Below are 18,638 nucleotides of genomic sequence, written 5' to 3'. Positions count from 1 at the left end.
TTTGGTACCTCTCTCGGGAGGGGGGTGCATTGCCACTAGGGATCTGATGTAGGACAGCGCTTGTTTCACCGAAATCCTCCTCATCCTGCGCAAACACACACTTCCATTTGGCCAACAGCTGGTTCACTCAGTCCTGTTGTTGCTGGGGGAGGTGGGGGCAATGGGGGAGACCTCCTGCAGTGCTATCCTCTGCCAGTTCCTGCACTGCTCTCACTGCCCCTTCGACTTCCCCATCTGACCATGAATTTGATCAGGTGAAATGTGACACACTTTTGCCAGATAAGGGTGAGGGTTACACACTCTTATAAGGATTTTATTATTCACCACTTCAATCACTGAATGGGCCACTTGCCACTCTGTCTCTGCATCCATTCCCTCCACCAAAGCAGTGCAAGTGGCCATACCAGAGTCCCCAGGAACCTGGGCTCACAGTACCATCTCAGTCTCTGGCTGCTGTCTAGTCAGCCGGGCGGTGACCGGTTGGTCTTCTGTGGGACCCACTGCTAAGGCCCTTTGACAGCAGGCAAACACTCTGTCCCATTCCCGGTGTAAGCGTGCAGGAACAGCTGACCTGAAAACTTGTAATCCAGGGTGCTGCCCACCGTTAACAGTCCCCCATACTGGTTCAATCACATTCATTCCCAGTAACCCATGTTCAGGCCCCATACAGTCATCAGACACAATCAAAACTCCTCTCTGTGGGACTTCGACACCCCCAACTTTAAAATCCAGCATTACATGGCCAACATAAGGAATGCGTAGACCATTGGCTGCTTTTAACTTTAGCCAGCAAATGTCTGCCTTGCCTTTTGCTTGATGGTTTTGAAAATATCTTTTAAAAAATGTTTCACTAAAAAGGGTTACCTGGGATCCTGTATCCAGGAGACAAGGGATAGTCTCTCCTCCAGCTGTGACCTCCACAGTTGGACATTCTCCAACAAAAGAGGGCTTAGATGGCATCTCATTCTTTTGCTCTCCGTCCACTCGCCCTACAGTGGCCGGACCTGAGGGTTTAAAGGCAGCTGGGTCTGCTGGTGCTGAGGGCAGTCCCGACGGAGGTGCCCTGGTTGTCCACAATGCAAGCAAATGGGGCGCCCTTGTTCATCCCAACAAGGGCGTGCCAAAGACTCTTCCTGGTTGAACAGAAGCTTGCTTACTGCTCCTCAGTTCCTCCTTCAAACAATTTCCCAGCTCTGTGACCAGCTTCACCAGTTCTGCTCTGGTCTGGTCTTTCCACTAAGTGAAGGCATCAGCCTGGGGCACTGTGGTGACTTGGTTGGACTGGTGCTTACAGTCATCACCCCAACCTTCTTTCAAATAGAATGGACAGATCTTATGCAGTTTAAGCTTAGAATAATGCAATCAATGAACAACTTTGAATTGAATTAATTTGTATCTAACATTGATAGAACAGGTATGAATTCTAGTCAAAGCTTCATTCCAGGTATCGTCTGACACCTCAAGCTCCAGCTCGTTAGACCAGGCTTCTCTGAGATGGTGAGTGGATGCGGAGGTGGAGAACAAGGACACAAAGCGAGAAATTAGGTGCCTGGAGTCAGGAGGAAGCAGCATGAGATCATAGAATGGGCAACTTGTTGGCATGGTTTCAAAATTTGGAAATACACCTTTAACATAGTGCCTGATTTGGAGATATCGAAAGTGATGAGAATTTGGTAAGTTAAACTTTGTTGTCAACTGACCAAATGAAGCAAAATGTTTGTCTACATATAGGTCTTCGAGGGCCACAAGTCCACTCTCTCTCCAGTCTACAAACATCCTATCCGCCTGGGATGGTAAAAATTAATGGTTATGGCATATAGGAGTGTGTACAGAAGTATTCGGCAGCTTGCAAACGCTTCTTATCTGATTCAAAATCCTAAGGGAGTTTCTCAAAATAAAGTTGTTACCAATAAATTTACAAGGAGACTGTTTTGGAAAAAAGTAAGGTGCAAAAAGTGGGTCTAAACTGTCTGATAGGGGCATGAACTCACTCTTTCCCCAGTTGATTGTATGGCCAGAGAGTTCGCCAAATGAGTTAATGAAGTCAAGCAAAGGGGGAACAGACGCCTCTGGGTCCAAGAGATATAATAATGTATCATCCGCGTAAAGACCCACTCGGCTTTCCATCTCCCCTATCTTAATGCCCTTGATGCCAGGATGACTCCTGATCCCTATCGCAAGGGGCTCCAGGGCCACATCGAAATGTAGGGGCGACAGCGGGTCACCCTGCCTGACTCTGCGGTGCAACCCAAAAGGCCTAGATTTATCACTATTGATGAGAATGGAGGATTGGAGTCCCCAATTCCAAATCTCCTAAGAACTTCGAACATAAAAGGCCACTCTATTTGGTCATATGTCTTGGCCGCGTTGAGGGCCAAGACAGCTGCTCTGGAGTCGCCTAATTGGTTGGCATATATATTATTCAGAAGCCGCCTACCTGGAATCTACCTGGGATGGACCCTGTTTGGTCAGGATGTATAATTGAAGAGATGTGCCTTCCTAACCTGTTGGCTAGCACCTTCATGATGGACTTCTGGTCAAAATTGAGGAGAGCAATGGGCCTGTAATTCCTAGGCTTGGTGTCCTCCTTGCCTTTTTTTAACAAGAGGCATATATTCGCTTCATACAGCGACCCCGGAAATGTTTTGTTCTCAGTGGAGTCTTTGATCATCCTAAGCAAGAGTGGGGCGAGTGTTATGAAATGCCTTATAGAAATCGCAGCCAAACCTGTCTGGGCCAGCTGCTTTATGATTTAATTGCCTCAACTAACTCATCTTCCGCGAAGTCTGAATCAAGTTCCAACCTGGATGACTCATCTAATGTTGGCAGGCAGAGGGAGTCAAAAAAATTAGTGAGATCTGTACTAGTTGCTCTAGACTTAGCAGTATATAATTCTGATTAAAAATCTTTGAAGCGAGTGTTCATTTCCCTAGGGTTGACCAGTCAAGTCTTATGTTTTGGATTTTATTTTATAAATTGCACGGCTCGCCTGAGCACCCTTCAACTGTCTGGCCAGCAGCCTCTCTGGTTTATCACCTAACTCGAAGTGTTGTTGTTTAATTTTAAGTAGAAGTTTGCCAATGGTTCCACTGAGAATGTGATTGTATTCATATTTTAACTTCAAAATCTTGTCGTAATCTTCCTGTGACAGGGAGTCCCTGTAGGACTGTTCGGGAGTTGGAAGTGCATTTTCAATTTCGACCAGACGGCGGCGCTGTTCTCTTTTCTTTGAAGCTTCAAATGAAATTATATGGCCTCTCATAGCTACTTTGAGGGTTTCCCAGAGCGTCGAGTCTGACACGTCACCTGTGTCGTTGGTCTCAAGGAAGTCCCCCAAGCGCGCAGACATGTAATCTGTGAATATTTGATCGGTCAGCAACCATGGATTAAAGCGCCAGCAATAATTTTGTTTTGGCAGGGCAAGCATCAGTTTTAAAGATACTGGACTGTGATCTGATATCAATACATTATGATATTTAGTCTGTACGATGTTAGATATTAATTTTGCATCCACTAAAAAATAGTCGATCCTTGTGTATGATTTATGGCCATGGGATAAATAGGAATAGCCCTTGTCTGTTGGATGCTGCAGCCTCCATATATCAATCATGTTTCTGGATTTAAGTAGATTATTCAATGTTTGGACAGACGCTATGGTGATTGGAGCACGAGAGGAAAGTCTGTCAAGAGATGGATCAAGGTAACAGTTAAAATCACCACCCATAATTAAATTAGTAGTGCTGAGGTCTGGAACTATATCAAGTTATGAAGGAGGTGGCGCTTAGCAATCAGGGAGGTAAAAGCTATTACTTCCAATTCTTTAGTAGAATATTGGGTATACTCTTCCAGAAGACCAAAAATGCCATGTGGTGAAGTGTGAATAGTCCTTGAGAATACCTTAGACATGGTGCTAAACTAAATTAGCCAAAAGTTTGTCAGAGCTGAACAAGAGAAAAACATATGCATAAGATTGCAAGGTGAGCCACATCTGTCACAGACAGCTACCGTATTTGGGAAAAACTGTATCAAGGTCAAACAGGCACATATAGAGGTTTTGTGAATGATCTGCAGTGCAGAAAGCAGAAAGAGAGACTGGGGGGCACGACTGTGCTTCCAGTTGATACCAAGGTATATTAGTCGTCTTGGACCAGAATATCATTTTAGTTATGTTCGCGGCCCAGTAGTAGAATTGAAAATTTGGCAGAGAGAGGCCGCCATAGAACTTACAATTCTGAAGTACTTTTTGTCTAACTCTAGGTGTTTTGCCATTCCACAAAAAATGACAAATAATCGAGTCTACTGTTTTAAAAAAAACGTTTTGGTAAAAATATAGGCAGACATTGAAACAGAAATAGAAACTTTGGCAGGACATTCATCTTGACAGTATTTATTCTTCCAATCAATCAAAGAGAGAGGGAGGGAACCCCACTTTTGAAAGTCTGCCTTAATCTCGGCTAAAAGGGGGGAGAAATTTTCAGAGTAAAGAGATTTAAAAGATCTGGCTATGTTAACCCCAAGATACCTAAATCCCGAAGGGCTCAATTTGAAAGGAATGTCCTACTGGGAGAGCTGCATGAGAAACATCGATATGAAGCAGACTGACAAATATATTTTTACTCTCTCTTTTTTTTTCTTAAACAATACCAGAAGGAATTCCCAGACATTCCCATTAAATATTTGGGACACTTATATCACTGTGGCTGCTGTGGCGATGGGAGCAAAGGTCGTGGAACGTCATGTGACCTTGGAAAAGACCTGGAAGGGAAATGATCACGAGCCATCCCTGGAGCCCTCAGAGCTGTGAGAAGAACTGCCATGATGAGGTTGGTTGGACTCATCAATGTATCTGACTTCATATCACTAACAGGTCAGTTATTGTCAAGTGTTTCCCCCCTCTTCCGATCTTTATCCCCTTCAGTTCATTCAGCATAATTAAAGGGGCACTCCACTGATTTTACACATGAAGGTCTGTGTACTCATAACGGGGAGTGCTGCTCAACAGGAAACAGCCCTCTGTAGCTCTGGAGGGAGGAAGGATTTCATAGTGTGAGGAAATAACCCAGATTATGGGAACATATATTTTAACGGAAAGCCTGAATTACAAACTGGCAGCATAGAGTTAAAAACACATAGGCATGTAGCAGTCAGAGAGGGTGTAAAGAAAGATGCTATCGAGTTGCATTACGGGTAATGGGGCCTTTATCATCTCTGGAGCTTGACCCGAGGCGACTGAAAGTCGGGATATCTCGACCTCTGCTTTCTCTTTTAAACCTGTCCCTTGCAAATCCCCCAACTTTATGGACGTGTAGTACTAAATCACTGCAGTGCCAGTTCTAACTCAAAGCACTAATCTCGACATACATTTTTTTGGACTGCAATGATTGAGTATTAAATACTCTTACAGTGACTCATATTTTTCTGTAGTTAGTTTTGTGTTTATACCTTGAGACTTTGTCTTGATTTTAAATGTCTGCCGGATGTTGATTGTTTGTGTTCAGTGGGTTATGACAACTAAAGGTCTGTAAGGAGCGATCTTCCAAAGTTCAATACAATATCAGGTTTGTTCAAACAAGCACGACGTCTTAAACACACGCTTCATCTTTCAACACGAATGGTAGATCACTTTCTGACACACCTTAAACCTCCACAGAGTCCATATTTTGAATATTAATGTTTTGTGGTATGTTGTCTAACAAACCTAACTGAAACATCCAGTTTCTATTAAAAGATCAACCTGTGTGACAGTCAGTTTGGCAACAACTGAGACGAGATGATGATAAGATGGACACGTTAGTTTGTTCCACTGGAATGTTAAGTGTTCAGTATTGTTTTATCAGTGGTTTTTGTCTTTCTTTTCTTTTCTCGCTCCAGTTGGGCAAGTCGGTGGTGGCTAAGGGGGCCATCCCCAAAGGCACGATGCTGAGCCTGGACATGTTTGCAGTGAAGGTTGGCAAGCCGAAGGGCATCTCTCCAGAGACTATGAATCAGCTGGTGGGCAAGAAGATCAAAGTGGACGTGGAGGATGATGACAGCATCTTGGCAGACATGATAGAATAAAGGATCCTCCAGAAAGGTTGGGAGAGAGAGGCACAGACAGACAGACAGACAGGGAAATAGAACAAGAGAGGGAAACAGGTAGATGATGGACAGAGATAAACGGTGTTGCAGTGTGTGAACAGAAAGAGATACAGTACAGAGAACAAAGAGAGGAACAGAGGATTAGGTCTAAGTGTTTTTGTGAAAAGGACTTTTCACACTGCACTCAGCCCATGGGTAAAAACATTCTTCCCCTCTCCAGGCTTTCACACTGGCACAAATCTGACACACCCTAACATTGACTTTAGCCGAGGACTTGCTAGCTCATGAACATAGACCATACTATGTTCAGCTTAGTTCATGAATGAAAAACCTTATTGTGGTAAATGATTTTACATATAAAGGTCTGTGTACTCATTACAGAGAGTCCTACTCAACAGGAAACAGCCCTCTGTAGCTCTGGAAGGAGGAAGCATTTCTTTGTGAGGAAATAAACCTGATTATGGGAATGCAAATTTTTAAAATGTAAATGTTGTGATGTGACGGCTTGAATTACAAACTGGCAGCATAGTGTTAGAAACACATGGGTATTTACCAGTCACAGAGGGTATAAAGAAAGATGCTATTGAGTTCCATCATCCATCTGAATATGGCAATGTACATTTTTAACGTAAAACCTGAATTACAAACTGTAACTAACTACCATAACAAGAAAACCTAAAAAAAATGCTTTGTAGGATCTGTTGTCAGAACAGGCACCAGATGTATTTTTTAATCCGCAGTCTTGGCACTGCATGAAGACCAGTTAGACAGGAACTGTGTCCTGTCTCAACCGTCATGTCTCCCTCCGTCCTTTACAAAACAGTCCCAGCGAACCATACCACCGTGTGTGCGTCATGCTATCTCACAGTTAAAGTACAATTCATTTAATCAGCTCAGTTCATTAATGAAAACTTTATTGCGGGTTAATGCAACAGTTATGTTGTTAGTAAGCACCTATGAAACAGATATGAAGCACACTACACATCACCTCTCTTCTGTTCCATTCTCACACATTTTATCATCCTTTTTCTAACAAAAAAGACATAAAAAGTATTCTTTCAGTATATTGCAGTATTGTCTCTTCAATATCCATATTGAATGCATTTTCTTCTCTCTCTCTCTCTCTCTCTCTCTGTGTGTGTGTGTGTGTGTTCACCTGTAGCCAGCATAATATGTAAATTGTGTGGTTGTGGGGGCGGGATCGTTCAAGATTACTATAAAAAGCATCACCTGACATATCATCTGCCCTTCTGGAGCGAATTCACTGTACTTCACCTATCTTACCTGCCAAATTGTGAGACTCCTGTTTTCCTATTCACTCATCAGTAAACATCATACATCACCAGAATGCCTCTGCAGTTTGAACTCTGTCCCGGGAGAATGATCGGGGACTCCCATCCATGCTTCATCATAGCTGAAATTGGACAAAACCACCAGGGAGACATTGAAATTGCCAAGAAAATGATCAAGATGGCAAAGGTAAACATGTAGAGGAAACTGTGCCTATATAGAAGAGAGAAATGGTTAAGAATATTGCTTTGTACTTTAAAAACTAACCCAGTGTCTTCTCAGGACTGTGGTGCTGATTGTGCCAAATTCCAGAAAAGTGAATTAGAGTGCAAATTCAGCAAGAAAGCTTTGGAGCGCCTGTACACATCAAAGCATTCCTGGGGCAAAACCTATGGCGAGCACAAGCGTCACCTGGAGTTCAGCCATGATCAATACAGGGAACTGAAAAAGTATGCAACGGAGATTGGTATCTTCCTCACCGCCTCTGGAATGGATGAGGTAAAAAGCTTTTAATTCACAGCCCAGGAAACAGGCAGATCGGGAAATGGTGGTGGTCCTAGAGCTGGAGGATCTGTCCTAGGATTCTGCCTTTTAACAGGCAGTTTTTCCTTGCCCTTGTCGCCAAGTGCTTGCTCATGGTGGTACTGTTGGGTCTCTGTAATTAATGTTTTAAAGAGTTCGGTCTAGACCTGCTCTATTTGAAAAGTGTCCTGAGATAACTTCTGTTATGAATTGGCGCTATACAAATAAAATTGAATTGAATTGGTTTAGATTTCATTCCACTTTAAACCACAAGAATAGTGTAATGAATAACAGCAATAATTCTTGTTATTTAACCTATATATGTTTTGATTTGTTTCCGTCCATAGCTGAATTACTAAAGCAGCACATGTACCAATACTATTTTTATCACAGGCATTATTTCACCTGAGACACTGAAATACTCAACAGCAGAGTAACACACAGTAAGCTTGTGCTCTAATTGTGTTGATTTCCATAGATGGCTGTTGAGTTCCTCCATGAGCTGGATGTGCCTTTCTTCAAAGTGGCCTCCTGCGATGCTAACAACTTTCCCTATTTGGAGTCAACTGCAAAAAAAGGTACGAGTCTGTGTAGGTAGTAACTTCAAATTAAAGAGGCTGCCAGAGCTTTTGTTGTCCTGGAAAATGTTGGATTAGTCATCCCTCTTAAATCCAAGCTGAAAGGTTAACAGACAGAAGTATCTGTACAGTGCTCCTTTTGTTGCAGTGTATTTTGTTTTTGACCACACCTAAAAGCAATAATGGGTGTGGTCAATGGATCAGAAGTTGTTGGTAAAATAATGCTATTCATCTCTTTAATGCAGATTTAAGTAGGCAGGATTATGAAATGGGGCACAGATGTTGGCCTCAAGTCTGTCCACAGGGCTGAGCTATATTAAGGCAACATTGCCTAATATTATTCAATCACAGATATAGACAGAAGGCTGATAAGACAGGTAACTTTGTAGTTCTTTATATATATATATATATATATATATATATATATATATATATATATATGCTGGGTGTCCATTAATACGTGAAGTAAATTTAAATAATTAATTAATTAATTAATTAATCTAGAACGAACTGAATGAAAACTAAATCTAGCTAAATATCTCTATCTCAGGTGTTACCAGGGAAACGGAGTTAAGGCTTGTAAACAACTTTAGATTTTGACTGAAAAAGGCATGAAAGTAACAGACAACACCCCAAGTCCTTCCTAATACCTGAACATCAGTACTCCAGTAAATAGGACCAACCTAGGCACTAGGAGATGTTTCTAGTTCCCTCCGCTTGGGCTCAGCTATGAGACAGAAAGACATTACTAAATTATAGCTGGATTTAAAGTAATCACAGTTTATGTTCGAGACACGATAAATATAATCTGACACCATGTTTAACAACCCCCAAATCAAAATCAGGTTTCCCTGAACAATAGATCATGTGCACTGACGGCTGCAGCTTTATTTGAAGAGGGATGTGGGAGGATCGCTAGTACACAGTATCAGTGAGTCTGGTATACAACCTGTACAGTGGTTCCGTGGTCTGAGAGTTGCGTTATTAGAAAGGTTTGTGTTAACTGTCGGAGAGCCTGTGCTCCTGCTGCAGCGGTGTTTCCTCAGGGCGGATGTGCCCGCGCCTTTCACAATAAACACAATATTTATAACCTGTTACACAACATCTTTGCGGGTTACCTGTCGGTAGGACGTGTGTGTAACAGTCGCCATCCTGTGGTGTTCAGAGGATGAGGCACTGCAGGACTACTCTCAGTGTAGTGAGATATTTTTATACACACACACACGCATGCATATATATTTAAATATATATATATATATATATATATACACACACAAAACTTCTCATAATTTGTTACACACACACACACACACACACACACACACACACACACACACATATGAATAGGCCTTGTTGTGCCTTGCTATTCTTTATTTCTCTAAATTCAAATTATATTTTATGAATAAAACTTTCTGTCATGACTGAGGGTGTAAAAGTGATGATTTAGAATAAAGACATAAAGGTGTACTTACTGTATGTAAATATATCCAGGGGTAATGTATCCTCTTGCACAAGTCATATTTCCCTCTATCTTCCCTCTGTGCCAGGACGTCCCATGGTGGTGTCCAGTGGGATGCAGTCCATGGAAACGATGCGCGAGGTCTACAAAACAGTGAAGAAGTACAACCAGAACTTTACTATCCTGCAGTGCACAAGCGCCTATCCTTTGGACCCTAAAGACGTCAACCTAAGTGTGATCAGGGTAAGATCAATAGAATAGAATCATCATGTCTGCTGACTCTTATTTGTCAGAACAGGGTCTGGTTGAATTGTCAAAAAAAGTAGGTCCTATGTCCTTTCCTTAACATTCTTCCTTGACCTTGAGGGATCTCGAGGAAGTCATCAGGTCAAGAAAAGATGTAAAGGAGAATTCATAAGGACTTAAGAAAAGACAGCAGCGATACTGAGACTGCACTTTACTTCGTCACCTCATTATGCAATGTTGATGACGTGTCTGCTGTGGTGAAAACTACAAAGATGGACTACAGAAAATGCATTTTAGATACTTTGCACCTGCACTCTGATCATGTTGTTTCATGTAGGTGATATACACACAGACAATACAGTGAAAAATATGACTGCATTGCTAAGGTTGGAATTTAATAAAAAAAAGGAATATAGGCTGCCAGTCCTAACGATCTACTACTGCGCGTGACACATATTCTTTATACTGAACATTGTGATCCTTTGCACATTCCTGCACAAACTGTACATCTCCCATTTAAAATAAATATTATTATTGTCTTTATAATATGTTTTCATATATTATTGTCAATTTTATTTTTTTATATTTATGCTTCTTGACTTGCCGTACTTGTTTCCCTTGTCCTGTGTTTATTGTTATGCTCCAACATACAGAGGCAGATTCCTTTATGTGAAAACCTATTTGGCTATTTTAAACGCTAGGTCGTTTAAACTTCATTTTGATCATTTTGATATAATAATGTTTATACACATTACAAAGTGCTTCACACAGGACCACAGCTTCATAACAAGTAGATTTTACAACAGTAGCGTTCACAGTCGACCTGTAATGGGTTTAATATATTGTTCAAAGTTCAAAATATAGCAAGTTGTGGCATTAGATAAAAGAACTGTAACTAAAAAGTTGACATACGTCGTTTGTCTGGGTCATTTTGATCGTTTATATTCATGAACGGTGGCTTTTTAAACTGTATCCTGTCTCAAACGTCTTGTCTCCCTCCCTTCTTTACTAAAGAGTCCCAACCCAACCATAAAGGAAGCAGACTACGAATATTGGTGACAAATATATTTTTACTCTCTGTCTTTTCCTGAAGGAATACCAGAAGGAATTCCCAGACATTCCCATTGGATATTCGGGACATGAGCAGGGACTCTACATCACTGTGGCCGCTGTGGCGATGGGAGCAAAGGTCGTGGAACGTCATGTGACCTTGGACAAGACCTGGAAGGGAAATGATCACGAGGCATCCCTGGAGCCCTCAGAGCTGTCAGAGCTGGTCCGAGCCATCCGACTGCTGGAGATGGCGATGGGATCTCCTGTTAAGCAGATGTTACCCTGTGAGAAGAACTGCCATGATAAGGTTGGTTGGACTCATTTAGATTTAGATGAAATGTATCTGACTTCATATCACTAACAGGTCAGTCATTGTCAAGTGTTTCCCCCCTCTTCCAGTCTTTATCCCCTTCAGTTCATTCAGCATAATTTACTCTGTAGAGTTGCAAAAAAGTACACACACCTGGATTAAAGGGGCACTCCACTGATTTTAATAAAAATAATTTAATAAACAGTGTTTGTATCAGTATTGGTGATCCAAGCCCTGGTACTACTTGGTATCAGATTGAAAGCTTGTTTTAGTCAAACAAGTTGAAGTCCATATTTTGAATCTTAATGTTTTGTGGTATGTTGTCCAACAAGCCTAACTGAAACATCCAGTTTCTATTAAAAGATCAACCTGTGTGACAGTCAGTTTGGCAACAACTGAGACGAGATGATGATAAGATGGACACGTTAGTTTGTTCCACTGGAATGTTAAGTGTTCAGTATTGTTTTATCAGTGGTTTTGTGTCTTTCTTTCCTTTTCTCGCTCCAGTTGGGCAAGTCGGTGGTGGCTAAGGGGGCCATCCCCAAAGGCACGGTGCTGAGCCTGGACATGTTTGCAGTGAAGGTTGGCGAGCCAAAGGGCATCTCTCCAGAGACCATGAATCAGCTGGTGGGCAAGAAGATCAAAGTGGACGTGGAGGATGATGACAGCATCTTGGCAGACATGATAGAATAAAGGATCCTCCACAAAGGTTGGGAGAGAGAGGCACATAGACAGACAGACAGACAGACAGACAGACAGACAGACAGACAGACAGACAGACAGACAGACAGGGAAATAGAACAAGAGAGAGGGAAACAGGTAGAAGATGGACAGAGATAAACGGTGTTGCAGTGTGTGAACAGAAAGAGATACAGTACAGAGAACAAAGAGAGGAACAGAGGATTAGGTCTGTGTGTTTTAGTGGAAAGGACTTTTCCAAATTACTTAAGACAAAATAAAACAATTAAAAACCTAACAAACAACACCACATACTTCATTAAACAGACCCTAACGACCAACACACAAAACTGCGTATACGTCATAAGGTGTAAACACTGCGACATTTCATACGTAGGAGAAACAGACAACACAATTACATCTAGACTGGCACAACACATATCTAACATTAAAAACCACAAAGACACACACACACACACACATCTAGTGGCACACTTTATTAACCACGGTCTAGGGTCATTAGAAATAACAGGCGTAGAAAACAACATAAATTGGAGGAGAGGAAAAAAAAGAAAGATGGAAAACTGAACACCAGAAGGCAAAATATTAGGATTACTAAAACACACCAGGGACAAACTGTCTTTTGATGTGATGGATGCAAAAAAATTTTTTTTCACATCACATGCATACTACCAGATGTGCATCCGCGCTCTGCATGCTAAACTCCTCTCCAAACTGAGATGCCATGGTAGAATTTCTGTCAATGGCCAATTTTACATGTGGAATGAACGTCATCTGTATTTGAATCCCTGCCTCATTTTCCCAGCAGTTAATAAAAAAAAAAGGTGGTATAAATAAGCAGGGGTAAACAGTACCTACATATATACAGTACATATACTGTATTTGTGTGTATGTTGATAATGATGGTGTTGGGATTACATCTACAACTTTTATTCATGTAAGTTGCCACATGTGGCCCTTAAATAGTCACTGAGGTCACAAAGTGGCCCAAATTTAGAAATGAAAAGATCAGATTCCACATGTGCTGTTCAGACTTGAATGAAAGATATATGAGCAAAAATGTTCCTTCAATGTGAATGAAGCCTTTGTGATGATTTCTTCCTGACAAAAAATAAAATAAACCATGCAATGAAGGGTATGCAATATCTTTAACCTTATAATTTCTCTTTCATCTTACTTTGGTTTGTTTGGTTTGTCTTTTTTATGTTTGACACTTTTTTTGTTTTGTCAATACTTCGTCTGTAAGTGAGTGATTCTGGTTGATGTTTTCTTTTGTTTCTGTATGTCAACAACTTCAAATGAAGATACAATTAAATAAAATGTAATTAAATAAAATATAATATTATTAAACAAAATAAATGTATGCTTTTATTTTTAAAGGAAATCCGGCTCTTACGCTACAAACGCGGAAGTGGTTGCACATCCTGGACGTGCAGCACGTTAACTCATCCGGGTCCGCTTATCCAGGCTCAGCTCGCGGCTCTCCGTCCTGTTCTCTGCTAATAATCACTTTCACTGGTTGTTTCCTTTTTCTTTGAGCAAAATGCCTTTAAAGTTTGAGCTGTGTCCCGGTAGGATGATCGGAGGAAGCCATCCGTGCTTCATCATAGCTGAAATTGGACAAAACCACCAGGGAGACATTGAGATTGCCAAGAAAATGATCAAAATGGCAAAGGTAATAAACTTGACTCCTATCGGTTAATTCTGAACGTGAAAGAGTGAGTTTCTTTCTCTCATTCTTCTCTTACACAGCCAGGGCTCACACACACACACACACACACACACACACACACACACACACACACACACACACACACACACACACACACACACACACTAATTTACACAAAACTCAATTTAAAAAAAACTACCAATTTAATATTTTGCTCGCCACCCCGCCCTCGTCTGAATCATTACTTTGTATGACATATAAACCTGGCCAGTGTCTGTTTATCGACTTATCGATCATTCACATTATAATCTGCTAATTTATGGACCATCTCTATTCAAGTGGCCTCGTTGGATTTTAAAAATCAGAATATTAACTTGCTAGATTTGTGAATGAATGAGTTAGGCTTGTCTGTTCACGCCTTACACATAGTGGCCATACTAGGCTACCGTATCTGCATTGAAGCCACAGTGCGTGGCTGTGTGGTGGGTTTTCAGTTCAGCTACCCCATAGACATAAAGACACCCATATACACATCTCTATTACCCATTATTCTAAAATAATATAATAACCCTTTAATCCTGAATCCCAACATGTCAAAAGAAATGTACTTGAGTTAAGAATAATCATCTTTTTTCTATAAATCTATAATCTATAATATTTCTGATTTTCACTTTGGCTGATGATGTTGGATCACAGAGAGCTGCAATATGCTGCAGCCTTACACACAAGAGATAGTAATCATTTCATCTGTCTTCATTTCTCTGATGTTGTATCGTAAGGTAATTGTCAGCTACAGCAGGAATTAAACGACTGCTTGTGTCACTGATTCTGTGAATAATCTACAAGGACCAACAGAGCAAGAGTTTCCTTTAGCAGAAGCTTTTGGAGTTTACTGCTAGTGTTGTGAAGCAATGGGTGAAAAATTAAGAAAATGTTCAGAAAAAAAGTCAAAACCTCAAGTATGACTCATCCTTTATACTTTCAGTATCACTTTATTTTACAGGTGTGTAATTTCTGAATGATTTCCTGAAGGGAACCATGTATTTTTGATAGCAGTTATAGTTAAAACAGGGACAAAGTTTAGTTTAGTTGTGTTGAGATTAAAAATGTTTTTATTAATTTTGCAAGTAAATACATTATTGTATACATAAATACAATATGATCATTTTATTTTGCTTTTTAGAACAAAAAAATGTATGCTTTGCTCACCCTGTGAAAAAAATCCTCTTTATTACACTGAATTAAAATATAATTGAAATAATTCATTAGATGTGTGGTAAATGAACACTGTTCCCTCTAATTAGTACCAAATAGTCCTTTTCAGGAATCTTCCTTTGAATTTACAGCTGTATATCAGTTCCAGGACTTTATAGGAATCTATAGGACCCCTACAATCAAATAAATCATGGGTATGTTCTTCAAGCGTTCCATCTTTTTCAGGCCTCACTTATTTCTACCTTCACAGGACTGTGGTGCTGACTGTGCCAAATTCCAGAAGAGTGAATTAGAGTACAAATTTAACAAGCGAGCCCTGGAGCGACCGTACACTTCTAAACACTCCTGGGGAAAAACTTATGGGGAACACAAGCGCCATCTGGAGTTCAGCCACAAGCAGTACAAGGAACTGCAGAAATACGCAGAGGAGGTGGGAATTTTCTTCACTGCCTCGGGGATGGATGAGGTAAGAAAGACACTTTTGATGAAGGTTTTATGACGTTTGAGTTCGGTTTAAGTTCAACGTTTTCTGTCTTTAGATGGCAGTGGACTTCCTCCATGAGCTCAATGTGCCTTTCTTCAAAGTGGGCTCTGGAGACACCAACAACTTCCCCTACCTGGAGAAGACCGCCAAGAAAGGTGAGAGTGAACCGTCATATCTGGGAAGATGTTTCAAGTATGAGATTGAATCATCAGATGTATCAGTTTATCATTATGGACATTAAAATATCCTTTGAATTTTATAACTAACTGTTGTTCTGTATCCTTCAGTCTGCTCTGTCTCATCATTATGAACAACAGGGTCTCCTTAAGAGTAAAGAGAAGTGTTGCACTTGGCCCTCGTATTAGACATGATGTTTATCAGACTGTTGCCCTCTTGTCTGGGTCAGGACGTCCCATGGTGGTGTCCAGTGGGATGCAGTCCATGGAGACGATGCGCCGTGTCTACAAAACAGTGAAGGAGCACAACCAGAACTTTACTATCCTGCAGTGCACCAGTGCCTATCCTCTGGAAGCTGAAGATGTCAACCTCCGAGTGATAACGGTGAGAAGAATACAAAAGAGTTTTTAAGCAGGTGAATATTCAGTTTTAGGGGCCTTTAAAATAAAAGTGTCTCATTCCAGTTAGTGTTTTTAGCATGTACAACGTATTTCCCCCAATTACACTTACAATGATTAAGTTTAAGCTTTTTGTGTCTTAGATACTACACACACAATCAGATTTTCACAATACATTTAAAAAGAAGAGTGTCCAGACATTTTCACAGCAGTTTATGTCCCTAATGTCCCACTTAAAGTAATAGTTTGTGGCTGGTAGGTAGATTTTGTTACCATTGGACAGAGCCAGGCTAGCTAGTCTTTATGCTAAGCTAAGCTACAAACATGAGAACAATATAAATTTCCTCACATAATTCTCGAGAAGAAAGCAAATAAGCCTATTTCCCTGAAAATGTCAAACTACTCTCTAAGTGTAACGTTCTACCCACTTGTCAACAACAGGAATACCAGAAGGAATTTCCAGATATTCCCATTGGGTATTCCGGCCACGAGTCTGGGATCAGTATTTCAGTTGCGGCTGTAGCTCTGGGGGCAAAGGTCATCGAGCGTCATATAACCTTGGACAAGACATGGAAAGGAAGTGACCATGCCGCCTCGCTGGAGCCCTCCGAGCTGACTGAGCTGGTTCGTTCCATCCGACTGGTGGAGAGGGCGATGGGGAGCGGCCTCAAGAACATGTTACCTTGTGAGAAGCCATGCCATGATAAGGTGAAATGTTTAGATTAGCTTATACATTGATTTGTTAGGGACAGTGCATGTTAATAAACATTGCTGCATATATGCCAGAATTAACTGTCGTCCCTGACCAGGTGTAATATCGGTTGATATCCAAAATAAATGATAAATAATACCTCAATTTGTAATTTAACTAATGTCCCTCTCCTCTTGCTGTCTAATCCAGCTGGGTAAGTCAGTGGTGGCCAAAGTCAAGATCCCCAGAGGAACTGTCCTGACTCTGGACATGTTGACAGTGAAGGTGGCCGAGCCCATGGGCGTCGTGGCCGAGGACATCTTCCAGCTGGTCGGTAAGAGCGTGACGGAGGACGTGGAGCAGGACGAGAGCGTCGTGCCAGATGTAGTGGACAGCTACGGCAAGAAAGCCAAGTGCTGAGGGTGGCAGAGAGCTTAGAAATGGGTAATAAAAAGGCACTTAATTTGAGGGGAAATTTAATCAATTCCTCTGGGGTTTTTTTCGGAAGGAGCTCAGTATGACACAGGCACGTGTGTCATGGTAATTTTGTGTGGTGCTGCTCAGATTTCTGAAGTTATGGACGATCAGTAACTTGTGTAATTGGACAGTGCATTGGTGTTATAGTTTCAAAGGTCAAAGGGATAACTGTGCTCAAATAACTCATTCGACCCCTTTTTTTTTCTGCCAAAGACTTTTGAATTTTCTAAAAGTCGCCTTAATGTAGTTCACTAAACTTTCGGCTATCAGGCTCTTTGATTAAACCCAACAATATCTCACCAGAGGCTCAGTAGTAGTTTCAGCCCTATGGTCAGTACTAGTGCAGTGCTTTCTGAGGTGGCACAAAAGCCAGTTGTTACTGATAACTAAACATACTTTGCACTATAGTTTTAGCCTGCACTGTAGAGATTGAATGAATACTGAGCACATGAAGCTGCTACTTGTCCTCTCATCACACAACCTTGAGATCACAGAGCCTATTTGCCAAACAGTCAGTGTGCTCTTCTTGTACCATTGAGCTGTCAAGATTGTCAACTGGTGCCAGGATATTTAGTTTGTGGTACAAGGCAGGGTTTGTGTTTGTAGTCAGTAAGTAAAGCTACTGGAGCCGGATGCATAAAACTGTGCACACATTGTCCCACTCTCACAGTCAACTTGTTTTTGTCATAAACCATACTCTTTCTGTCTTTGTTCTGGCACCAACAGCGTCTTCTAATTGTGCTTTCAGGATGAAGGATGATAACACACATTTATAAATGTTAACATGTGGAAATCTCTTGCAACTGTTGTAATCTAAGATGTTATGAAAAAATGAAGCCTCCAAATAAAATATTCCCCAAATTCCCTCTTTGATGTTTTCCATCTTTTTGCAACAATATTTTGGTGTTTGGCCGGAGTTAAGCATGCATAAAGTACTTAATGTCATCACAGGTTCTTTATATTGTAATATTGTAGTATAAAGTAATATATACTGTATTAAAACAGTCTAGGGTTTGCATTGTTTTAGACTTAGAACGGTTTAGTTTTGATGGATCAGTTATCTGTGAGGGTATGAAGTGATATATGCTTTACCATCCACATTGAAAATACTTCTAAAAATATATACTTGGAAGCAAATAAACAGTCTTTACATAACTTATTTCTGCTAGAATTCAACATTTTATTTCCTTTCAAAGTGCATCAGACAAGCCCTGTGTTGCCGTTTACGCATGGAACAGACGTCTTCCTTCTTTTATTGTTATGCTCTTTAGTTTTTTTGTCTAAACATT

At 40.9% G+C, this 18,638-nt stretch overlaps 2 protein-coding genes across 2 annotated transcripts; both read left to right on the top strand.

Moving 5' to 3' along the window:
* The first annotated feature begins 7,314 nt into the window (after positions 1–7,314).
* Positions 7,315–12,676, top strand: LOC127354883 (sialic acid synthase-like). Its single transcript, XM_051385179.1, has 6 exons — positions 7,315–7,557; positions 7,651–7,866; positions 8,369–8,468; positions 10,016–10,170; positions 11,267–11,533; positions 12,044–12,676. The coding sequence occupies exons 1-6, from the start codon at positions 7,426–7,428 to the stop codon at positions 12,227–12,229; spliced, it is 1,056 nt and encodes a 351-aa protein (XP_051241139.1). The 5' UTR covers positions 7,315–7,425; the 3' UTR covers positions 12,230–12,676.
* A 413-nt stretch (positions 12,677–13,089) lies between these two features.
* Positions 13,090–18,213, top strand: LOC127354882 (sialic acid synthase). The gene is made up of 6 exons (XM_051385178.1): positions 13,090–13,910; positions 15,373–15,588; positions 15,662–15,761; positions 16,013–16,167; positions 16,623–16,889; positions 17,083–18,213. Exons 1-6 carry the CDS (start codon positions 13,779–13,781, stop codon positions 17,290–17,292), a joined length of 1,080 nt encoding a protein of 359 aa, XP_051241138.1. The 5' UTR covers positions 13,090–13,778; the 3' UTR covers positions 17,293–18,213.
* The last annotated feature ends 425 nt before the right edge of the window (positions 18,214–18,638 follow it).

This window comes from Dicentrarchus labrax, unplaced genomic scaffold (assembly GCF_905237075.1).
Source record: "Dicentrarchus labrax unplaced genomic scaffold, dlabrax2021, whole genome shotgun sequence".
Taxonomy (NCBI): domain Eukaryota; kingdom Metazoa; phylum Chordata; class Actinopteri; family Moronidae; genus Dicentrarchus; species Dicentrarchus labrax.
Note: the sequence above shows the minus strand (reverse complement) of the source record. Positions and strands in the feature narration are given on the sequence as shown.

What these genes read in the sequence shown, in the direction of transcription:
- LOC127354882 (XM_051385178.1), top strand. Translation starts at nt 13,779, where the DNA reads ATGCCTTTAAAGTTTGAGCTGTGTCCCGGTAGGATGATCGGAGGAAGC. An exon ending in TCAACCTCCGAGTGATAACG is followed by an intron (nt 16,168 to 16,622) that starts GTGAGAAGAATA and finishes TGTCAACAACAG; the next exon opens with GAATACCAGAAGGAATTTCC. An exon ending in AGAAGCCATGCCATGATAAG is followed by an intron (nt 16,890 to 17,082) that starts GTGAAATGTTTA and finishes TGTCTAATCCAG; the next exon opens with CTGGGTAAGTCAGTGGTGGC.
- LOC127354883 (XM_051385179.1), top strand. Translation starts at nt 7,426, where the DNA reads ATGCCTCTGCAGTTTGAACTCTGTCCCGGGAGAATGATCGGGGACTCC. An exon ending in AAATGATCAAGATGGCAAAG is followed by an intron (nt 7,558 to 7,650) that starts GTAAACATGTAG and finishes GTGTCTTCTCAG; the next exon opens with GACTGTGGTGCTGATTGTGC. An exon ending in TCAACCTAAGTGTGATCAGG is followed by an intron (nt 10,171 to 11,266) that starts GTAAGATCAATA and finishes CTTTTCCTGAAG; the next exon opens with GAATACCAGAAGGAATTCCC.